The 25,108-nt window shown below is 35.7% G+C and overlaps 2 protein-coding genes across 4 annotated transcripts in view; both read left to right on the forward strand.

Moving 5' to 3' along the window:
- The window catches only part of LOC102229823 (PDZ and LIM domain protein 5), a 52,884-nt gene extending 35,107 nt beyond the window's left edge, over positions 1-17,777 (forward strand). For all 3 annotated transcript variants that reach the window (XM_023344050.1, XM_023344051.1, XM_023344052.1), the window contains 6 exons: positions 5,437-5,519; positions 9,001-9,202; positions 12,999-13,179; positions 14,151-14,271; positions 15,446-15,561; positions 15,798-17,777. In XM_023344050.1, the coding sequence (XP_023199818.1) occupies positions 5,437-5,519; positions 9,001-9,202; positions 12,999-13,179; positions 14,151-14,271; positions 15,446-15,561; positions 15,798-15,887 (793 nt within the window). In that variant the 3' untranslated portion in view covers positions 15,888-17,777. The remainder of the gene's footprint in view (positions 1-5,436; positions 5,520-9,000; positions 9,203-12,998; positions 13,180-14,150; positions 14,272-15,445; positions 15,562-15,797) is intronic.
- Positions 17,778-20,698: 2,921 nt separating this feature from the next.
- bmpr1b (bone morphogenetic protein receptor type 1B) overlaps positions 20,699-25,108 on the forward strand; it is an 80,254-nt gene continuing 75,844 nt past the window's right edge. The window contains exon 1 of the mRNA XM_023344138.1: positions 20,699-20,805. The gene's annotated coding sequence lies outside the window, so the exon portion shown is untranslated. The remainder of the gene's footprint in view (positions 20,806-25,108) is intronic.

Consider the following 25,108-nt stretch of genomic DNA (forward strand, 5'->3'; position numbering starts at 1 on the left):
CTGAGTTTCATCCAGAGTATATCACGCTGCTAAATTATAGACCATCTGTTGTGTGGCAGGGAGATCTGCTGGACAGCAGTCAGCTGTGTTAATGAAACATTTGTCCAATGCTCAAATGAAACCCACACTTTTATGAGTTGCATAAAACAAGTTTTTCTTATACCTAGAATACACATTTTTATTATACATTATGTCAATAACCTAATATGAGATCTGCTCTGTTTTCCCTCATTAAAATTTCCAACAAAGGTCACAATTTGGCAGCTTTTGGAATAGTGGAGTTGTATGCTGGTTTGAATGCAGTGGGTCACAAAACAAAATGAGAATAGTAAACAAATCTGCTTGGCTCGCTTTCCTCGACTTCTTCTTTAATTATCCCTTGTTGTTGACAGGATTCATATGGGGCCCAGTGAATCCAGATGGTCAGCATTAATTGAGTACAATCAAACCCGAAATAAACATCCCTTGCATTCAATTTCAGATATAATTTGCCTGATTGGAGGAGAATATTAATGCGCTGTCATGTAATGAGTTCTAATGAATGATGAACTGAGTAACATCTTATTTCCTGTTCTATTTGTCACATGTCATTAGCCATACAATGTGACTAAAGGGAATCGAGGTTGTTAAAATGTTGGGAAGGACTGAATAAATAGATCCTTTAACAATATTTTAGTTATTATGGCTTTATGGGGGCTGCACAGTGGCGCAGTTGGTAGCACTGTTGCCTTGCAGCAAGTTCGATTCCCGGCCAGGGTCTTTTTGCATGGAGTTTGCATGTTCTCCCTGTATGGGTGGGTTCTCCGGCTTCCTCCCACAGTCCAAAAACATGACTGTCAGGTTAATTGGTCTCTCTAAATTCTCCCTAGGTGTGAGTGTGTGTGTGCATGGTTGTTTGTCCTGTCTGTCTCTGTGTTGCCCTGCGACAGACTGGCGACCTGTCCAGGGTGAACCCCGCCTCCCGCCCGGAACGTAGCTGGAGATAGGCACCGGCAACCCTCCCGACCCCATTAGGGATAAAGGATGAACAGAAAATGGATGGCTTGATGGTTTTTTTCCCACAAGAACATTTTACTTGATGAGTTGATGCCCAGTAAATACTGTATTTTCATTCAGATAGAGCTGTGATATAAGTTCAAAACAGATGTAAACAGATTAGTTTGGTTGGTTGATATTTTTGTTCCTGCTTCTACCAAAGTTTGAATGGAAATCTATCAATCGTCCCAAGAAAACTCTTTGAAATGTTGAAGTTTACAATATTTGGTTCCTTCTGTTGCAAATTTACTTTATCCTTCATTGTATTTAACTGTGGGAATGAGGTGCTTTTCTACACATTCTTCTCTTTTAGAGTTTTATTTAAAACGTCCTAGTAATTAAAAGGGTAAATGATACCGTGACTTCTAAGACGATTCTCAAGGCTTTTCAAAGAAAATGAGGTCGACAGCATCTCATACCCTTTGTTTCACTCCTGAGAGATCACAAGGGCAAAGGAGATATGTCAAAGGATTTCCAAATACAATATTACAGACCATTAACTGCTGCTAACTGTAGCTTAAAAATGTGGCTGTTGGTGGTGATTTTAAGTTTCTTTCGTGTATCAAAATACAGAGGAAAAGAAATTTGTTGGCTCTGTACAGTAAAAGAAAATTAGCTGCATATGGTGCATACCGTAGAATTTAGTGTGACGTAGATTCATTGGTCTCTGTTCCCAGACACATAAAACAGACAATAATTGGGCTCATAATGTAAATGGAGAGAGATGTTGTGCAGTCTGATTGTCTCCTTCCAATGGCTGACTACTTAGATTTGGATTGTGCAGCCTATAGACTGATTAGCGGAAATCAATGCTAACACAACAGCCATTTTGGTGCATTTGTCATAATTTATGTCATTGCACTGTAACTCATTTACCCACCACAGCATATTTTGATCAGATAACTGAAATATTTTATTAGTTAGGGCTCACATGTTCAAAGATTAGATTCTGCTTTTATGTAACAAAAGTATTTGATTATATCTAAAAGCTTGATATTGTTTTAAATATAAATTTTAACCCCTGATAGGATGGTTAAATTTGGCTATATTTACATTCAATTCTTATGCATATTCACATTCATGTAAATATTCAACAAACTTTGATAAACTGGGCTGTTTCGTAAATTCAGCAAGCATTTAGTGGTAGGCAGGGAAACAAAGAAAACAAACAACCATGCACACACACATTAACACCTAAGAAATATTTAGAGCAACCAGTTAATCTAACAAAAATACTTTTGGACTGTGGGAGGAACCAGAACAAATGCATGCATGAGAACATCAAACTCCATGCAGAAAGATCCTTGGCCTGGATTTGAACCTAGGACATTCTTGTTGCAAGGCAACAGAGCTATCAATTGATCTGCTTTGCAGGCCTGAAATAAAAAAAAAAATATATATATATTTTTTATGCTTTAAATAAATGCATTAAGGAGGATTTTCAAAATATAACTGACAAATTATATTTAAATTATGCAAGAGTAGGTTGCAAATTCCTAATTAAACTAAACCAGATTTCAGGGGAATAATTTGTACCTCCAAAATAAAGTTTACAGCTGCGCTTCTAAATAAATGATCAATGTCTCATAGGTTAGATCATTGCAGCACTGTGTTCTAAATTCCTAATAGATTTGAGCTAATGATTAAAAAGAAAATAATGGTTTGACCTTTTACATAGAGGTCACTAGTGACCTTCAGAATAAAATTCTTGCTCTTTTAAAGATGAGAATTTGAAAATTCATCCATCCTTTCATTATCTTCTGCTTTATCCAAGTTTGGATCACAATACACAGAAACAAAAAATACATTAATGAGTTGGACGTCAAAGTGTCTTTGAAACAGTTTGTTTCTTTATTCCACTTTGCTCTTAATTCAAGTAGTATAATCTTGGTTATTTTGACTCCATCATTCTTAGTACTTTTACTATTTACTCTTTACTATTTCTGTCTCACTCACACAAACATTCAGACACAACTGAGTGTAACTATGACTGCAGTTGCCATAACATTTGTCTGCCATGAGTTCCCTAATAATCAGACACGAGGGGAAAAGGTTGTGGTGATCCAACTGTTGGCATCGACCACAGTTATGTGTTATGGCTGCAATGTGTCTGGAGAGAGTCTGTTAGCCCACCCAAGCTAGTGTGCTGGCATTCGAAAATATACGCATGTAGATAGACATGCACATATTTCAAATTGTGTCAAAGGGATTTAGACATTGTTTTGTAATATAAGGCTTACATATAACATAAATGAAAGAGCATATGTTACCCTGCTTTGTGTTTGAACTCTTCTCATCTTCTGTGTGACACATGTTGTAAAAGTATATTCAGTCTATAAGGCCCTCCTCTTTATCTGTTGTTGTTGTTGATCAAATTATCTCACTGGCAGAGTGCAAGAAAGCTCACAGAATGATTAAACTAAAGCAGAACAGAACTAGAATAAAAACCGTGTCATAAAATGGCACTTTGGTGTGGCAATAGTTAAACTGCAATCTTTTACATGCATGAAATGTTAAGTTGCGAACAAAAATAAATGGAGGAATATGCATAAAAGAAAAAGAAATATTTGAGGTGGTATAATTTGTGTGATCACAAAAGGAATGTATTCTCGAGGCTTTTAATGTTTACTTACACTGTGGCAAACAGATTGCAGCTGACTAGATTGAAAAAAGATCCAGTGATGACTCATTTACAGTTTACCGCCAGATTTTTATGCAAATAGGACAATTCAAAAACTTTGATACAATTCAGTGTTTTTCCAAGACGAACTAAGCAACAACATCACAGATCACCTACTACAGTATGATGAGCTGTGGATATTTATTTGCCATGCACATTTTAATTCTTTGTTTCTAGCAAAATCACCTGGACTCCCACATCTTCATAACTCCACATTTTTATATTTATGATGGTTGGACAAAAAGGCATTTTTTGTGGCTGTACTTCAAGAACCTAGAGTCTAATGATTCTTAAAAAGATTTGATGAACCCAAGATGCCATCCTTTGCAGCAACAGTTTTATAGTGATCTTTGGAGGTTTTATTATGTCTCCCACCCTTTGCTATTCTGCACATTCTGGATGGTGGAAAGATAAAAGTGGGGCCTTGTCCAACCTAAAAGCCAGTAGCTAAAACAAATGGGCCTTTGTGTCGTGTTATATTTATACCCCATGGAAACAGAAGCTGTGTGTTTTATATATGACGTTTACAGATACTCCAATGAACTTAAAACAATAGATACAAACATTTTTTTAAAAACGCTTCAGTCATTTATATTTGAAAAGAAGTATTTGGGAAATCAATAATTGCTGATTATTATTTTGTTTGAAATTATTTCTTAAAATTAGATTTTTATATTCCTTTTGAAAAATTCAAAGTTTTATTTTGCTGTAATTTTCCATTTTGTGTTTATGCTACTAACATAAAAGATACGTTTATTGCCAATACGTGTGACCAGCACTTTACTAAGAACTAATTTAATTAGCCACAAAGACAAAGCGTCAGAGAAACACCTTTTGTGGGCAAAAACAGCTAATTCCTCACATGTAGGTCTAACAAAATTACCCATTCAAATAAGGATGGCTTTTGAAGCATAAGATCATCAAGGTCAGACTATATTTTTCTTTATCTATCGTAAGAGGGAATATTTGAATATTTGTTAATTATAGAACTCGTAAAAGCAATATTTTACCAACAGAACATACCAAATGTGTTTTCATAAAAACTTAGAACAAAGCTATGTGTCGTCAGTCAGTTTTTAGTTGTCTGCCATCTATTAAACTGCAAATTGAGGTTTTTCATTCTTTCAAATCAAAACAGATTTTGTTTGTATCTAGAGTCCATCATAGGAACATTGTTTTCTCTCCTTCTTAACATCTGACATTTGAACAAAGTTTGTCTCTAATGATGAGGCATTGTAATGTATTTAGTTTCCTGTTCTTACCTGAATAATATAAATGCATGTTTTGGGTCCATTTTTTAAATGGTTTAATGTATTATCAAAAGTACATAAACTCTTTCCTAACATGTTTATTAACATACCAGCAGAATTAACCTTTGCTTAAAATTAGCCACATAGGTTACATTGGTTGATACAATAGTCACCAGGTAGATAGGAACGGCAGTGTTTTGAACACAGCTCTCTTTTTTAGCTATCAGCTTTATAATGTATTTTGTCAGAGAGTACAAGGTCTGAGATTCTACATGAACCTTTAATTTTCATGCCTTCCTGTTATATGTAAACAATGAAACAAATCCTGAAAACTATTTGACAACTTGGTATTACTTAAAGATTTTGGATTTTGAGTTGATGGAATCGTATTATTGTGGGAATCTAAATTTGATCACAAAATATAGAATGTGGTTTTAAAAAATTGTGTTCTCTCTTTGTGTTTCTGCACAGTGAGGATGATGAGGAGGCACAGCTTAACTCCCATGAATCTGCTGTCGTCAAAACTATGATGAAAGGGACTGCTTCCAACCATGGTAAACACCATTTTTATGTTGATAAGATGGACTTATAATTTATGGTTATTCACTTTTTCACTCTGTCACAAAGCCAGTAAGTAGCAGTTGCAAATATTGCCAGCTGCCATTATTGCATCCTGTCAAAAATCAGATTTATGGCCCTGATATTAGAGTGCAGAGGTGTGTTGCCCAGTTACCAAATAGAATTTTAAACAATATGTTCCTTTTAGCTGCTGATACATTATTTTGCTCCTACTGTCAGGGCTACATAAAATTTGTTAAATGGTGCATAAATTATTGTGACAAATCTGTTACAGCTATTCCAGGTAAGTTATGTTGCTTTTACAGAAGGAAACGTAGGCACCATATTTAAACAACATAAAATCCCTAACACAAATGTGGTATGGACCATTCATATAACTTCTACAATTATGTATCATCTTTATTATATCTATATATTGTTCAATTCTCATATATATATATATATATATATATATATATATGAGAACAAAAAAGTGTTTTCATCTTTGCAAACATACACACAAAAAAACCTCTTGGCTCTCACTTCTAGCCTAATGGGAAACTGCTTTACAGTTGTGAAACCAAATGTTGTTACAGTCAATTTGCGACGGGGAAAATGACCTTACTTTCCGTGGCTGAGGCTCAACATATGTTATGAAATAGGTCATTGCAGTTTTTCTCTTGTTTTTCCTCAGTGGAAAGCCATTAAAAAGTCCACATTGGCCTCTGGCACCCTACTCAATACCACATGTAGTGGCTCTGTTTTGTCAGAAAGATAATATTTATAGAGAGAACCTGTTGGGAGTAATGAAAAAAATGTTTTGGAGGCAAGCTGCGTAAAGCTGAAGAATCTTTTTCGAGTCTTCGAGTGTAGTCAGAGTTGATGTTCTGTTGTTATTTTATAGAGTATACATAATTTATTTCTAAATGTGAGAAAGTGTTTGCACCCTTACATTAGTCTTGTTTTTTGTCTTTCTTTATTATCAAATGAATCTAAACATCAGATAAAGGCAACCTCAGTTAAAGCACAACATAGTTTTTGAATTATATGCATTTATTAAGGCATATGTGGAAAAAGTATTTGACTGGATTTTAAAAAAGACCCACTGGTAAAGATTTAGTTTAGTGGAGTCCATATTTTTATTGAATAAGGCAATTCAAAAACGTTATGATACAATTTAGTCTTTTCCCGGACAAACTAACCGACCGCATCATAGATCATCTACCACAATTAGCAGTATAATTATGGTAGAGTCTTTGTTCCTAGCAAAATCACCTTGAGTGTCACATGTTTCATAACCCCACATTTTATGTCTATAATGGTTGGACAATAAAGCATTTTTTGTGGCTGTACTTCAAGTACCTAGTGGTCTAATGGTTCTTATAAAGATTTGATGAACCCAAGATGCCACTCTATGCAGCAGCAGTTTTATAGTAATATTTATTTTTGTCTGCCAACCCTTGCTATAATGCACAATATGCATGGTGGGAAGATAAAAGTTACCTTTCCTTAAACCACACATACAAAAACATTTGAACATCTGTACTGTGGAGATGAAAAGCTAAACTTTCTGTTTTGCCAGGTGCCCGAGTTTTAGTGTAGCGGCTGTCTAGGTGGTCCATGTGTGACTTTGTGTGCTTCTGGCTGTATGTGTGCATGCACATAAACTTTAGGCATGTGTTAAAAGTAAAAAATATTCTGTGTGCTTCTAACGATGGATGTGATTAATTCATGGTTGCGACAACAGTGGTCAGCAAGCAGCGTGCATCTTCATAACACCTGTTGATTGTGTAGTCAGAAAGGTTAGAGGTCAAATGTCTTACAAATCACAAAAACATTCTGCCAAAGCTTTTGACACCTTGAGGCCTTTCTTTTTATCTTTTTGCAGTGCAAGAAGATAAAAAGACTGTCATTTTATCTCTGTCTTTCACTAATGACAACATAAGTAACATTAAATAAATCTGTAATAGCCGTAAAGATAGAGCAGCAAAGGTGAACAACAAGGTGTAAAGGTGGCACTGAAAACTAGAGAGATACAAAAGGAGATATTCTCCCAGGAAAGTGTAATTACAAATGTGAAATTTCTGACCTGTTTGGTGGTCCTTCTTATTCTTTGTTCTGGGTTTGATCTCTCCACCAGTTAGCATTGTTGTATTTTTGTAACTTCAAATGTTTTTGTTGTTATTGCAGTAGCAGATTATTTACACAGCCCTTTAGACATTAACAATACTAATTTCTTGCATAAACTGTGGCTGAGTAACCCAGGTGAGGCAAGAGACAGTTGGAGGCCCCAAACCTCAGATTTAGGTCAGTTAGTTTTATACTAACTGAGCTGAATCAATTAGCTCAATTAGCTCAATTAGCTCAATCACAATTAATATAATCGTGACAAACAATAGGCTATATATGTATTGTATTTTCTCGGCACTTACACTCTTGAGTATAAGTCACATTAGTCAAAAAATGTGACACGAAGAGGAAAAAAAAAGATATATAAGTCGGATTGGACTATAAGTCACATTTATTTAGCAATTGTCAAACATGAGGGAGACCTCATCCATGTTGATATGAGCCTGTGACGCATTCTGTGCAACCTGCTTTTTAAGTAACTGTCCACTCTGGTTTGGCTTGGACATCTGCTGGCCCTTTCTGACTAACCTATGTCTGCTCGAAAATAAGTGTGCAGTGCACTGCGTGCAGTCCAGGGTGATGGGGAGGTGGTTGTTGCATTAACACAACCAAGAAGGCCCACCTGCAAAATTAATCTTTTGGTAACTAAGAGGTCTTTTATGCATATCTGCACCATTGACAAGCCTGGCCAGGCGGTTCATGTCAATCAGTATTAATTAACATTTTACGCACCAGTCAAAAAATGTGTCATGAAGAGGAAAAAAAACAAATATAAGTCGCTCCTAAGTCATAGGACCAGCCAAGCTATGAAAATGATTTTAACTTATAGTCTGGAAAATATGGCATACATATATTTTGTTGTAAACTACATTGACCATCTGAGAATAAAAATGGTCACATTACCATTTTAGCAATGTTTGTGTAAAATAAATACACAAACATAATACATCTCTACAAACAGGGATGTATTTGTCATTAAAATGTCATCCGGGCAGTTAAAGCTGGGCCAGTCCCTCAGTAAGCCACCGCATATGAAATTTCTTTGATCTGAACCATTACAGTCCAGTTAGTGGTGCATATTTAGGATTTTGGTCATGCTGGAGCAGAATCCTCCATCTATTCTCTTCTTCTTTTCTTTTTTTAATTGTCATTTTCCTTTTCACTTGTTTTGCACTTTGTGTCTGTCACATAAATTCCAAAAAAATATATTGAAAATGAAGGCTTTAATCTGACAAAATGTGAAAAGGTTTTAAAGTGTTAGAGTAGTTTTGCAGGCGATTCTAGATATCTATATATTCTATATTTAGCAAAGCAACATTTTATTTTCCTTTCCTGCAACTCCTGTAGGCCAAGGAGTACAGAGTGGTTTGATCACTCCATCTTTTGGAATGAAGGGTAATGGGAGTGCCAGTGTCCTCAGGGGTCCTGTTCCAGTCCGACCAGTGCCTCAACCCCACCCCAAAGATGAGGACACTCTGGTCCAGATGGCAGAACACATTCCTGCTGGGATGCGAACCCCCATGTGTGCCCACTGCAACATGGTGATCAGGTTAGAAGCTACTGTTGGAACTAATATCAAAACATTTACTCACAGGTTGAAGAGACTGGTTAAAGACTGGTTTCTATTTGTATTCATAAGTGGAAGAAAATGTAGTAAGATTTGAGTTTTTGGCATTGATTGCTCTTTATTTATAAAGAATGATTTCACAAGAATTTCGTCTAGACATCAACTGCACCAATAACACTCAAACACTGGGAGTAATACATGAAATCAATAAACAAACAATGCTATGGGTGCTTATTGAATAAAACTTCAAGGGCCCTACTCTTCTCAAACCAAAAGCATATAAATCCAGTAAATTTTAATATAAGGCTAAAACTATTTATTTTTCAGTTTAGTTTTCTTATTTCGTATAGCCAAAGATATTACTGCTGCTATTCCAAAATTAGTTATGAGTGCTTGGGGAATCCCATATGTTTGTTTCTACTTTATTACCCCTGTCCATATGTAGACGCAAATTTTTCCATGCCAATTTTCCAACTTGTTAAAACAGAAATTCTGAGAAATCTTTATATTCCCTAAAATGCTGCTATTACGACCCCTTGGCCATCGCTGAGCAGAGATGCCCATCCATACTCAATTACACTTCTAATTTCTAGAATTGTTTATAATTTTCAAAAAAAAAATTTGCTGCTCAGGCATTTAGTAGTAACTCTGTACTCCCTGTTTTTAAAGATCAATATAGAGGCATAATTGGTAACTTAAATGCAAAATACTAACAAAAAATCACCAACTGGTGTTGAGATCAGTTTCAGAACTAGAAGAAGGACCACCAAGCAGGTCAGAAATTTCATAGAAATTTCAAAAATTGTGATCTATGAAATACAAACTTGATCTGAGAATGTGTTTCCTCTCATGCCATAAAAGAAAGGCCTGACACATGCGCATCGTATATGCTTGTTTTGGAGACAAGGCCGACACAGATGGTGAGGTGGGAAATTGAAGCCACACTGCATCATAATTTCCTCAGACATTTAACTTAAACCATAGATCAACTTTATCATAATCATCCAAAAACGCAGTGCAATAAATGCTTATGATGGTGAGCCATAACTATACATGAGGACGTTTCATAAAAAACAAAATGAACTTCGAGGCAACCTCAATTATAAACTTCTCAAGTGATTTCTCATCACATTTGACTTAGCACGCATGCATAAATTGTGAGAAGGTGTGAGGCAATCACAGTGATTGCTGTAATCATCTAAATACCATTGTGACACCTGTGCAATACTGTGTGATCGATGCATCTGCCCTGCTGGAAGACGTGAATGGGAGAATCAGGAGGGAACATGTTTTCAGAGATCACCAAGATCTTCTGCCCCATGATGATGACTGGCTTGTAAGCCGTTTTGAACTCCCTAGAGTATTTCTCTAAGATTTATGTACTGAACAAGGTCCAGTGTTAAATAAATTAACTCTTTGCCTGAACCCACTTTAATTAACAACATAATTCTGAAGTTATCCATAGGTCTGGGCTATGACAATCAGTGTGAATGCAGTAATGACTGCCATTCTGGATACCATTGTTAACATGACCAGTCGATACATCAGATTTCCATACACTGACTGCCTTTACAAGTGTGTTCAGCACAATTTTCTACACCCATATTGCTATAAGGGGACCATATGACAACAGAGTTGTGTATGTAAATAGAAAACAAATTTGTTCCATTAATTTGCAAATTATATGTGAGTGCAACATGCATCTGACAAATTTAGGCGTGGCTCAACACATGACTCCTTTATCCTGATGCAAAGCAGAGGTCCCAGATGATGAAAGAATGTTTATATATTGTGCAGACTTTGGTTTAGGGTTGAGGCTGCCTTACAGACCTTTTTTGTTTATTTGAAATGTTCTTGTGAATAGTTATGGCTCATCGCTGCAAGTCTATATCACACTGCATTTTTAAATGGTTTTGATAAAGTCAGGTATGTAACTAAAGGTCTGAGGGCATCATGATGCAATGTGGCTTCAATTCCCCACCTCACCATCAGTGTCGCCATTTCCCCTGTCTCCAAAATGAGCTTATGCTGTCCACCTGGGTCAGAGTGAGCGTAAGGGACTGCGCATTTTCCCATCAAGTTTATTTTTCATAGATCACAACAAGGTAAGTCCCCATTATGTGCGTACACCAGCTTCATAAATGGGACCACAGAACATTCTCTTAATTCAGCTGAAAGGAAGATGCAACCTTTAAGTCAAGTTTGTCCTACAGCACATCATGATAAACTCTCTTCCTCTTTGTCTCTTCTGCATACATTCTCTCTTTTCCGATGGCTGCCCTGCCGGAACTGAATGTTATCTGTGACGGTGTCATTTGATACTCTGTTGTACCCAGGATCAGGTTGCCCACATGCTAATAGCTGTCAGCTTGGGCTGCTGTCAGACGAGGCTCAGATAAGCACACCTGTTGTTCTCAGTGAATTGGGCTACAATGTTTTCTCACTTTATTTAATCATCAGAGTGGACAGGGCTGATGTGCTTTGTAAGCTGAAGCAGAGTAGAGGTTACTCTGCTTCAGCTCTCTAAACTGTGTGTTGAAAGGGTGTTATAGAAAACAACTGAAACAGTTTATTAGTTAATAATCTGAGCCTTAAGTGAAACTGTACAGCTGTGATATACCGCACTGCATAAAGCATCCTCCATATTTAGTGTGGCAACCCTTGCTAAATTGTGTAAAAAGACAAATGAACTCTATTGTTGCACCCATATTCATGGGTGGATACATTTAGAAAGATCCAGATTTTAATGTAATCACATTTATTCAGTGGTGAAAATATTTTAAATAAGTAAATTATGTATTTTTCTTTGCCCATCGTTCATGGAGTTAATGTTACCATTAACAATCTGTGTAAAACAAATGTAAGGAAAGCAATTTTTGTCATTAATTCTTTAACATTTCAGCCTTAACTGAAAGGTGGTCCATTACAAACATTTGTGTAGCCATTTTCAGAGCAGTGAGGTTGTTTGTCTTTAAGAAAATCTTGATTTTGTTAGTGTCATCTGAGAAAATCATCACTTATGTAAAACAAAGCATGTGTCTGGGTATCCGTTGTAGTATATCTAATATATCTGGGGGAAAATTAGAAGTGACAGCTTCCTCAGCTTGTCTCTGCTGCAATTTAAAACTCACCTGGAGAGTGCTGTACAAAACAGCAATCTGAGTCCATCTTCGTTTTGATGGTTATGGCATAAGCTTTCAGTTTGTATCACTATGCTTAAAGTAAAAAAGGAATGAATTATAATCAACTTTAATGTAAGAAGAGAAGCGATCAATATCAAAATGGGTCCTCACAAACACTGTATGTATGAGCATGCCAGCTGTATCGAGTCTGTCACGTGCACACACTCACACATAGACACGCACACATCCTTTGGAAGCGACTATTTTCTGTATACTAAAAAAAGAAAACTGTACCAGCTCCTGCTGTTATTTATTTCTGAGCATTTGCTCACTTCATGTTGTTTAGTTCAACGTTCTCAAAAATATGAGTGCGGCTCATGAACACTTTCATGAACAACACTGGGACCCAAGTTTACCATGTTACCACCTGCAGTGATAAAGATGGTGAGAGAACATGAAAATCCCTGAAGCTTGCTATTGAAGAATAACAGCAAAATGTCAGTGTGTGACTATGCCACTGCAAATAAGATTATTTCATTTGAAAGGTTTGTACTTTATTACCATGGGCAGTAGGAAATTGAGAGGATTATGCAGTTGAATTTAACATTTTGTAGTTAATCTCATTGGTTTTTTTTGTTGGTTTTTTTTTTTTTCAGAGGACCATTTTTGGTTGCAATGGGAAAATCATGGCACAAGGAGGAATTTAACTGTGCCCACTGCCGAACATCTCTGGCAGACATAGGCTTTGTGGAAGAAAAAGGCTCCGTGTATTGTGAACACTGCTATGAAGAGTTCTTTGCACCAACCTGCAGCCGCTGCCAGGCCAAGATATTGGGGGTGAGTTGATGTATGAACAAATAAAAAGGAGATAATTGGTTCTTTGAAAAAGAAAAGAAATGCCTGATACCTCAATGTAATTAATAGCAAATGAACACTGTAACAAAGAAAATCTCAAATGGACGTAACGTTCCTCTTAATTTCCACTTTTAACCAGGTCTGTTCTTTGCTGTTTTTGCCACAGAGGTTCTGTACCACTCTGTTGGGTTGATTTATTATGTAGGCAAACATTATTACATAATTTAAAATAAACACTTAAAGAGCTTCTAAAATGTAAAATTGGTCCCCCATCAAAAGTTCACAAATGAAAAGGTTCTTGCATTCTATGCTGAGTTGAAATATCTATGGTGACCATGACTGAAACTCAGGAATGCAGTGTATGCTCTGAAGTTAGCAGAATTAGTCTTAGATGCCTTTAAGACTGCAGGTGTGGTTTGAACCCAAAGTGCCAAGAAGCTGAAATCGCATTTCTCTGAGCAGGTCTGACATTTATCCCTCACATGTTCTAACCTCTTTAGCCTCAAACCTTCCAACCCTCCATTTCTCACACATCTTCAACCGGCTTATGGCTTCCTATTAACCTGTTTTTCTCACTCCTGTTCTTCTAATCCTTCATTTTACTCTGGCCCACCAACCTTTTTGTTCTAGCAATTTAAGGGTGGGAAAAAAACTCAAGAAGTATTTCTTAAGTCTGGTCATGCGACTGCTTAAAAAAAAAAATATATATATACCTGTGTGTATATATATATATATATATATATATATATATATATATATATATATATATATTGTGTTTGAAGAGATCTGTCAATTATTATCTTGCTGAGATTAATTTATGGAATTTATTCTTTTCTCTAACACTTTACTGAGAAAGTAACACAGTTTACCTAGCATTTGCAAATATACAAATCTGGATACAGTTTTGGTACTACGTCTTAAACTATAACCTGTGTTTTACATTTTATGTTTAGGAGGTAATTAATGCCCTGAAACAAACATGGCATGTCTATTGCTTCATGTGTGCTGCCTGTCAGCAGCCAATCAGGAACAACACCTTTCACCTGGAGGATGGAGAACCTTATTGTGAGCAAGGTCAGTAGAAAAGGTGTCAATGTTTGTGCTAATATTTATGTAAGTTCATACAAGTAATATTTTCAGTAAGTGTAATGCTAAATTCAGTTCCTTTTATGTAGTGTGGATTCACATCAAATGTAATCAATAAGGGACTCGGCAAAAAAATAAATCCAGTGCGTTTATTGAAGCATAGAGACCCATTCAATGCAATCTTTTTGAAAAGTCCCTTCATTTCAGTAACAGTAATAGGTTAATTATACAAAGACGGGTGTGTTTAAAATGTAGGCTTCTTGATAAGTGGTGTTGAAATTAACACCACTGGTTATTCATTCATGAAATATTAATAATTTTGTCAGCAAAGATGTTGACACTGTTCAGTCACATGAAACTGTCTGTAGGTGATATACATGACTCTGCATGAGAAAACTGACTAGGTTTTGCAGGGCATGCACTGTTTCTTAGCTTGTTTATTTATAGCTAATTAATTGCAGAGAGCTATACAGACAAAATAATAAGGCCACACTTAAATCAAATTACACCAAAGACATATTAGTCAAGTCCATAACAATTTAATAAAGTCAAAATCAGTCCCTTTGTTCAGTTATTTTGATAAATCTCTTTTTAAAGAAGGAAGCTGATAAAATCAAATTAAAAATAACTAAAGTCCTAAATTCAGTCTGTAGGTGCTAACATCCTCGTTGCTGTGGGTTGTTGGTTATGATTAGCTCTGGATTCCACTTGGAAGCCGAATTAGAACAAGTGTGGGTTACATGTGGTCCATGTTTCAGTGGTTTTCTGATGTGAGACACAGTTGCTCACTACCTGTAGGCTTCTGAAGGGTACTGTGTGGGTACTGGATGACTGTACAATCTACTGATTGGACACATTGACTAGGCTGATTAGACTTGGAGATATTTTGTCGTTCTACAGTAGAAACACCCAACAGTCATATGAAGAAAGCACAAGTTTGAATAGCACAAGTTTACCTCATTTGAAATGGAATAGTTGGATTTGTATTCAAAGCTGTGTTAATGAAGAGTAAAGTTATCTAGTTTATTATTCTTGCTGTCTGTTACATATTGTTTAGGCATTTTTCCTTTGAAAATCTCTGGGAGAATGATGTTACTGAATAGTTTAGTGTGAAGATAAAACCTGATTGCTTTAAAAAATATTTTTCTTATTTGCAAAACAGACTTTTACAGTTTGTTTGGGACTGGTTGCCATGGCTGTGAGTTCCCTATTGAGGCTGGAGACAAATTTCTGGAGGCACTCGGTTACAACTGGCACGACACCTGCTTTGTTTGTGTTGTAAGTGAAAATCATACACACACTCTTAGCGTCTTAGACCTGACAGACATACTGTATTGTGTAATGAAGCATAATCATGTATCCATTTTTAGGCAATTTAGAGATTTCAAATCAATTAAAAATGTTTTAGGTTCCTGCTATAGTATGTTTTTTGCTATTCTATTTAAGCAACAGTTAATTAATTAAAGTTCAGCTTCAAATTGTGTGTAAGTCTCAACATACCTGTTTCTTCACAGGTATGTTGTGCCTCTCTGGAAGGTCAGACCTTTTTCTCCAAAAAGGACAAACCTCTTTGCAAGAAACATGCTCACACAGTGAAGATATGAACCTTCAAATGGCTCTCCGCCTCCATTCTCTCTTGTCAAAGGATGCAGAAATACTGAGGGCTGATATTTACCAGTAGATTATTCTTTGACTTAGTTAATTGAGGATATAACTGAGCAGATTACTTTTATTTTAACTCTTTAACAGAGGGGTGGGGGGTAATACAAAATCTTTTTTGAGCTTTATATCAAACCTGGGGATTTGCTTTGATTCTTTCATACACAAAGTTCAGCCTTGGAGTTGCAGTCTCCAGTCAAGCACTTGTCCCTCAGAGCATCTCTCCCTCACACTGCTCAACCAGACTAGCATCAGCACCATTTAGCATACCACTTTTTGAGCGTGTCGGCTGCACTTATATGAACCACCTCTCAGTCGAAGGTTTTTGCTAATGATTTTGGAGGATTGTAAACACAATCCAGTTTATATAATTTAAAATTGCCTTAATTTTAATTCCCTAAGAACAGCTGTAAACAGCAAAATGGATGAGCTTTGTTGTGATGATGTGCTTATGGCAGAGTGTCGGATAGAGCCGGAGCTTCTTAAAGAGACAGAGGCCCAATTTCAAGGCGTCAAATTGCGAAGTCAGAATTCTTTCAAGTCATGTTTGACATATGCAGCATTTTTATAACAACTGAAGGTAACATAGTTTCTTGATCATGCTCTAAAATGGCACTATTTGCCTGCAAGTACATTATACCGCCCCATGAAATAAGTTTATTATACTTATGCACACAAGACGTTGTACTGATAATTAATAATTTTTGTAAGACCACAGTTAGTCATAGTATCTTACACAAAAATATTCTAACTTGATTCATTACATAATCCTGATTTTAACCTTGAAGCTAAAAGGCATCCTTGGTTTGTCTGTAGATACAGAATAGAATCTTCCCCAATAATTAGAAATCACTCATTTTAATTGTCAAAAAAACAGAGTAAAATATATGTTCTTACCCAAGCCTTGAGAATTTGTTTCAACAAAATATTAGCAATTAGTTTTCACAAAAGCACTAATGTATGCTATTTTTAATGTTACAGTTGTGCAAATTTTAATAGATTATCAGTAGCTTACATTAAAATTTGTATTCTTTTATGTCCCTATATTCAAAACTATTTCAAAATAGTATTCAAAATCTTAGTATTTGTATTAAAATTAACTAAATGTGGATGTGTTACTTTAATAAGAGATTTTAACTAAGCATCTAAGATAATCATTGTATCTTTCTGTTTTATTGTATTTTCATGACGTTTGCCAAAACTGACTTGAAGTTTCCAAACAGACAACTATATAACAGAATACGTTTTTAACATTATTTATTCTGGTTGATTGACAAAAAACTTAAATAAATAAATAAATATTAACATCTGACATAAGTAAATAATATGGAAAGTATTAATTTTGTTCCTCACACTCAACACGTTAGTGATGGACATACATTCTTTTGAATTGTATTTTATTATTAATAAAAAAGTTTTGTGTTTTTATTCATTATTTTATATTTCAACTTCACCTCAAAAAGACAGATGGTCCAATATTTTTTTGAGATATAATTCATCACAGTCTGTGCATCTTTTTATCCTGGGAGGTACTGTGTGTGTGTGTGTTTAATTGTTCTTTTGTTGAAAAGAGGGGGACACTTTAATTTACTTTGAATATGTAATTGTCTGGATATTTCTTTTAGATTTGTACTAAATTATAATGCAACTAGGTAAAAAAGGACAAGATTTTACATTGTCAGACCAAGAGGAGACTGGATTGTGTGCAGAAAGGTAGCATACATATTACAAAAGTACCAGCATAGTAAACAAAAGTATTGACATGTCATTTTTATTATCTCTCAAAATATGTTTGAAAATAAGTTAAATGTACCTGTTTTGTTGAATAAATTGTGATGTTTAACCCTCCTAGTGGGTGCGTTTCTTTTGCTCCTATTTCTACTTTGTGTATATGAGAAACTGCCTTATCACATTAAATCAGAGTTCGCTGTCAATGCACCTCTCCAAGACTTGATTCAAGAACATGGGATTGTATGCCTGCACTGCATGCTCACTTGAATATTGTCAACAAAGGCCACTACTACACAAAATATTCAAAAGATGTTATTTTGTTGATGAGAATTTTTGTCACAGTCTTTTTTTTCTTCTTTTTCTTCCCTTATCAAAGGAAAGCTAGATAAAAATATATGCAAAAAATATGCAAAATGATCAGAACTATGATGAAAGTAGTCAGAAGAAGAAAATAATTTTTAATCATATCTACTTTTAGTGCTATTATAAGATTATTTAGAAAACTAGCCAAGGCCATGTAATTATGTTTTTTTTGTTTTGTTTTTCCTGATAAACATAAAACTGTTATTATAATGTAAAATGTAGATCTAATTCTATTCAGTCCAAGAATAAATGTTTTATGGCTGAGTAAAAGGATGATTTTGTACAAAGATTTAAGAAGCCCTAAAAATATAATTCCTGTTTGTCTTCATACAATACAAAACGACAGTAAATTCTTTGACATAAATTATGCAAGCTTTTGTAAACTAAAATTAAAATACCCAAATGTCTAAATTATGACTAAAGACATATTTTATTCCAAAGATTAATTATCTCTTAATTAGATTAAACATTGTAGATCTTACACAACTAATTTTTTTTTTTTTTCATTCTTAACTTTCTAATATTTAGACCCAGGCCCGTGCAGAGACCACTGAAAGGGCAGGTGCTCAAAAAAAAAAAAGGGCACATCTAACCGCATTCTAGGAAAGACTATTAACAAAACCACACAGCTTTCAGAGCTTAATAAAAATGATAAATTACAAAATTGTGAGACATACAATGTCTCACAATTTTGTGTCTTCCTGTGTTGACTGCATTTCTGTGTCTTTGATTTCTGACTGTTGTCCCTCTCCTTGCCTGTCTTCCTGTGTTGTTGACTGCATTTTTGTCTCCTCCTCTGATCTATCACTTTCCTTCGGTCCATCTGGGAGCAAGAAACAAACTAATCATTATTCTACACCTAAATTTAGTACATCTTAGCATAAGAAAAACACAACAGATGCCCTGTAATATTAAATATATTGTTCACTACCAAAAGTTACATGTTGATAATGTTAAGAACATTTTTTTTTTTTGTTCGTACCTGCAGTACTCGTTCTGACCCAGTCGGTCAACAACTAGTGACCGACTAGTTTTGCTGCATCTATCAATTCTTTTCTTTTTTGTTTCTGCCGTCTTTCTTTACGTGGCATCTTTGAACTGAAAAAAGCAAAACATAATGAATTATGATAAGAACACTGTATTAACCACACTACCAATTATTTACCTTTGTGTTTAAACCAATATGTTTTTCAGTCCTTAGCACAACATAATATTAATTTCAGAGAAAAGGAGGCCTCTGCTGTGGAGCTCAATATGTTTCACAATTATTCTATTAAAAATATAATAATAACCTCAATTAAATAAAATACAATTGTGATCAATACATTTTGAATTGAAACAATTTTTAAACAAAAGTTTTGCTTAAAATTTTTTTTTTAAAATTAAAATCAGAGATTTATGTCTCAAAGTGAGAAAAATTATTTGTGAACAAACTTATTTGCTCATGTCATAAATCTTTTCTTGCCATTGTAAGTTTTTGTTTGTGATTCAAAGTTTTGCTTGCTTCTCACATGACGTCGTGGGCAGGGCCGAAAATTGCAACAAAAGAATTCTGATGTGTGCAAATAAAAGTTTGTTTTGCAAAGAACTTTTTAAGTTAAAATTTAGTTATTTAATTAAAAAAATTAAAATAAAACTTTTTGTTTTAAAAAAATAAATCATTATAATTCAAGCAGTTTTGTAAATTCTATTCCCCTTCAAGATACATTAACCTAATGCCAGAATAAATGCAATTAATATACATTATGCAGCAAAGGAAATTAGATAATCGGACATATATTCATTATAGAGAGATGATCGGTTTTGGATCGTTGATGTGGCCCCATCAGCAATATTGAAGAATGACCGCTATCATTAGCGATACAGGGAAGAAGCTTTTTAGTTATCTTGCTTTGCTACCAAACTCGTTAGCTAACAGCTAGCTAATAGGACAACAACAACAGCCTAATGTCTGTATGATAAAATACTGAATCGATAGATAAGAACAGTTTTTCCTTACTTTTCCTTCCTTCCTCCTCCACGTTGAGCTCCGCAGTAAGCTACTGCGCAGTCTCACTGACTGAGCGGGAGGCAGCTGCGTCATGCGTCACGGACAAAAGGTCAAAGGTAACAAGGTGACCCGAAGGGCTTATTATGTTGTTTTTCTTTAAATAAAAACAACAACAACAAAAAATAATAATTTTAGTACATATCAGAGGAGGGCTTGGGAAATTAACTTTAAAAAATAAATAAATAAAATAAAATAAAAAATTGGACCAAAAGGGCACTTTAGGGCAAGGAGCAAAAAGGGCAGGTGCTCAAGCACCCCCAGCTCCCCCCCTCTGCACGTGCCTGTTTAGACCCATGTTTAGACATTTTGTGTATGTTTTTTTTAGGAACACTCTTTCAGCCATCTAACCCTCAGATGAGGCAAAAAAAGGATCACTCACATATTCCTATTTCTGAAATTTTAGGACTCAAAAGGTAGAGAAAATATCAGTTTTGAAACTGGTTTAAAAAAAGACTAGAAAAAAAAAACATAACCAGTTCCAGTTTATAATACAAAACACAAAAATATGAATGATTTGTTCTTTCTGTTTGTTGGGTGAACTGATGTGGAAGGTGGGGGGCTGATTGAAAAGCCCACGAGTTGGTTGCTTGCTTCTCCGCCTCTGATCGTGGGGAAAACTGAGTAGGAGAAAAGTGCTTCAACTTAGGTCTGAAACCACAGCGACGCGAACAGAAACTTTTATTCTGGCATGGAATAAGAGAGCAAAGACTCATATGAAGGTGAGCAAATTATTTAAGCAATGCAAATTACTCTTAAACGCAGCGGGTTTGACTTGGATTAAGTTGTTTCGTCTTATGCGCGATGATGAAGTTTGGCAGACTCAACGCTTTTTTGTCTTCAGGGTATTGACAGTCCACGCGTGAGGCTGATTTATTCACTGAAGTTTGAGATTCACTTCTCTGCTTTATAGCTGCAACACTATACACTATTTAGAGAAGAGCTTTAGCTTCACTCGTTTGTAACAGCGGTAATCTTAGTATTCAGCGCTCGCCGTTGTGTGACGTATATATATTTTTTTAACAAAAGAAATTCAATAAATAACTTAGAACTTTTAGTTTGCAGTCATACGCCATCACCTCTTACCACAGCGACCAGTGCTGTCCTCTGCCAGGATACTGGAATGCGTCATTCTTTCTATAGTAAATTTTTCGTAATTTCTATCTTCTTGGTCTATCTGAAGATGTGGGCATCAATTCCTTATTGCAACTTCAAAACAAACAAAAAAAAAAACTGCATGCAAGATACTTAGAGTTCCCCTTGTCAAGAGGACACATAGTAGAGGGGGGAAACAGAACAACAGCCTGTAGCAATGAACAATCCGCAGCCCCGTATTCCCCACGCACCGCACTTATATTCACAGGCATGCACACAGTATTCAACTCTCCCTCAGAGTCCAGTAACCAGCTCCAGGTGTTTCCCAGTGTGCTTGTGACAGACGTATATCTGCATATGTGTGTATAAGCAATCATGTGAGAGTATCCATCCAGATGGCACAATACCATAGTTCCAGATCTTATCTCACCTCATCTGTGGAGGTACAGGGGTTAGAAGACACGGGAACCCCGCAGGAAAACACTCAACAACTATGAGAGAGAGAGAGGTCCAGACAAGTAGGCGTGTGCAGGAGAGTGTGTGTGTGGGTGTGTTTTTCTCATTTGTCAGTCAGAAAGTGTTTGTTGTTGTGGTGTCAGTGGGAAGTTAAGTCTTATTCAGGTCAGGAATGTATCACGCAAATCTAAAAAAACGGCCACAACCTCAGCTGTGTCTCACTTAGCAACTGCAAGGAAAACAATTTTCTTCTGTGCACAAAAGAAAATATACATATACATCCACTACACTACATGAATACATGCAGTATGACACAGACTGGTGGAAATTCACATCACATTAGACCTAATGCAGGTCCTTAACTGACTTCCTAAGAATAGCAAATAAGTCAGAAACAAACTTAATTTGTACTTATCTGGAAAGAAGCTGAATGAAACACCAAAAGAAAAAAACTGACGCAAGATATTATCCAATACATTTAATTGGCCCAGTCAGGGAAAATCAATGCTTGCTGAGGTTAATTCAGTCTCTAAAGAATAGGAAACATTAGCAAAACATATCCCTGCATGACTGCTGAACTTGTATTTTAAAACTTTGCTTAGTACAGTCTTTGAATCCGATTAACTGCCATATGGTTTTGAGGGCTACACATAGGTGGAAAAATAATTGGTAACGTAAAACAAAAATTAAGACTGCAGGGTAAGGAGAGATTTAAAATCTATTCAGGTGAATTTGAGGACAGTTTGCTGGTGCTAAGCCTTCCTTAGATCAATTTCCTCTACTTAGAATAGGAGGCGATAAGGATCAAAAATAAACCCAGATAAGCCCCTTCAGCCAGAGGCTGTCCTCTTGAAGATCTGACTCATTTTTAATTACTGTGTCAGGGTGATTTATTGAGATGCTTCAAGATTCTTCTTTACCTGAGTTCCCAGATTAATCTTCCACATTCTGCATTTTTTATGAACTTTAAAAAAAATCCTTAAAATTTAATATTCTGAAACAATAAATCAAAACAAAATGACATGTCATTGACATGGATCCAATTTGTCAGCAGATTCCAGGCACTATCTTCCTGAACAAATGTAAAAACAACCACAGGAAAGTTTTTGTTGATCTTTATTGTGGGTTTGTGAGAGGTTTGAACCTCGGTTTTGTTACTGATCTCTGGAGGAAACAAATCTATGCACACCTCACCACATCTTGATTAATGTGAAACCTATAAATATGATTAAGGAGTGAGGTTCAAAGATGTCGCGAAAAGGGTTCCTACATGGGTCCAATCAGTAACACAAGCAGCTCATAAAATGATCGGTATTTACTTTAGGATTGATAGACTCATTCATATATAAAAAGCACCTATACACCTCAGTCTGGATACAGTCACATCAACTTTTTTATGAAAAGTCCTGAAATGTTCGTTAATCTTTTTTTCTTTTTTTTTTTTTACTACTTTCTCTAGTTTTCTAGGGTAATATGAGACACTTGACTCCACTCAACTCTGCTCTGCAGGGCCTGTTTTTTGAGAAGGTTGTATACAGTAATTATTCCATTGCTTGAAGAGAGCCTTAAGTATTTAGACTGACTGTTCACAACAGCACACACAGCAAACCATGAGCAGACTGCACTCTTCAAACTGTTTGTAAAACAAATATACTCATAATGTCTCTGTTAAAAGAGCAACCAAAAAAACATTGTCTAAAGTTAGCTATGTGGTTTTTAGATGCAGTTCTGCTGTAAATCAACTATTTTAAAACAAATAAGTCTCAAAATATTGTCCAGTTGGCTAATTGATGTGCAAACACAAGGCTAAACTGTACTGCTACAAATAAATAACAATAAATTACCGTTGAATCTGCTGCACATTAAATCAGTTTTGGTGTGTAGATTACTGTATTACTCTGTAAGACAAGTTGCAATTGTAGAGAGAAAGTTTTTGCTTTTCAAAGAAATACATTCATATATAGTTAATGCTGATTAACATACATTTAAGTTGGTTTTCCTACCACTAATAATTCTGGAAAAATGAACTAGGCTACAAGATGTTGTGAGGAATGAGAGGCAGTAGTTGAAATGAATCTGATGAACTCTGGTTGCTATAAGAAAATGCAAAAATAACTATGATAAACATAATCAGGAGGTAGGGATTTGTTTTTTAACCTATAGGTTGCTGGTTTGAATCCCTGCTCAGTCCTTTTCAACAGTTTTTCTCCTTGGGTAAAACACCTGCCTCGCCTGTTGGTGGTTTAGGAGTCCTCAGACTTGATAACGTGCTATAAAAATGCAGATCATTAACAATGTATCAGAACACCTGTGACACTTTCTTCTAGTTTTCATTCAACATTAAACATAATTCAGTTGCACAGTCTTAATCTTCAGTTCCTTGACCTATCCCCTTTCAATGTGTGGACATTTAAACAAAGAAACGTATTCTGAGTTCCTGATGCAGGACTCAGGACGTTATTCTGTTTTTGCTTCCTTTGAGAGATGTGACCAGGAGCTGACTTTGATGAAATACTTGAAATCTTCCAGCTGTACAGCCATGGATAATCATAGTAATAAGTAAATCATTGTAGAACACAGAACTGCCTTGAGAGCAGCTTGGTTGATGGCATAGAGCAGATTTAAATGATGATTTATTAGGTGGATTAATAGGCCACATGATCAGTTTAACTTTGTGTCCCACAGGGTGGATGTGAAAACATCTTACCAGCCAGCGTCTGATCTCATTTAATGCGTTAATAAGTTTAAGCTGGTCTCAGTGCTCAGACACTCCGTTTCTCTCTTGCTTCATATTTACAGTTTTTTTTTTAGCCTTGTTCTTGTAGAGCTGTCCCTCGTCAGGCTTTTTAATTGTGCACCACGTTTTGGTCACTTTTATTTTCACTAATGTTTTTTTTAAATGACTGTTAGCAACAAGAGTCCTTATCCTAAACACCAGCAGGTTAAGCCCTAAGGAGGTTTCAGCTCATACAGTTTTGCTTTGAACTTTGATTCTGCTCTTTATTTTTTTGAACCTCAGGTCTTTTTTGTGTTTGGCTTGGCTGAATTTTTAACAAGGAAAGGCCTTTTGGTACCTCAAAGGGAAGTGGGTTAAGGAGAGAAATGATGGAGTGATGACTGGAATACCAAGAGAAAAAATAGGTCTGAGGAGAAGGAATGATAACCATCTGGATTCACTTTGTGACAAATTCATCCCTTATGCCCCCCAAAGCAGAGACCTCCAATTTCCATGGTGGTTCTTTTGAGGTGCCATGCCATTGGTGATGGCAGAAACATTTGCCTAAGAGCAAGTGTCATTGTTGAGCTTCAGGAAGTGCCTTTACTATGAGGTCTAGACATCCCTTGATTGCTAAAGTCTTTATTAAAACAAATTCTTCCGTCAAGAGTGGCTAGATCCCTAGGTTTTCTAGAGTTTTTGAAACGCAAACAACATCTGGATAAGCCACACTGACTCATTCTTGATAGACATAGGAA

This window comes from Xiphophorus maculatus, chromosome 12 (assembly GCF_002775205.1).
Source record: "Xiphophorus maculatus strain JP 163 A chromosome 12, X_maculatus-5.0-male, whole genome shotgun sequence".
NCBI lineage: Eukaryota > Metazoa > Chordata > Actinopteri > Cyprinodontiformes > Poeciliidae > Xiphophorus > Xiphophorus maculatus.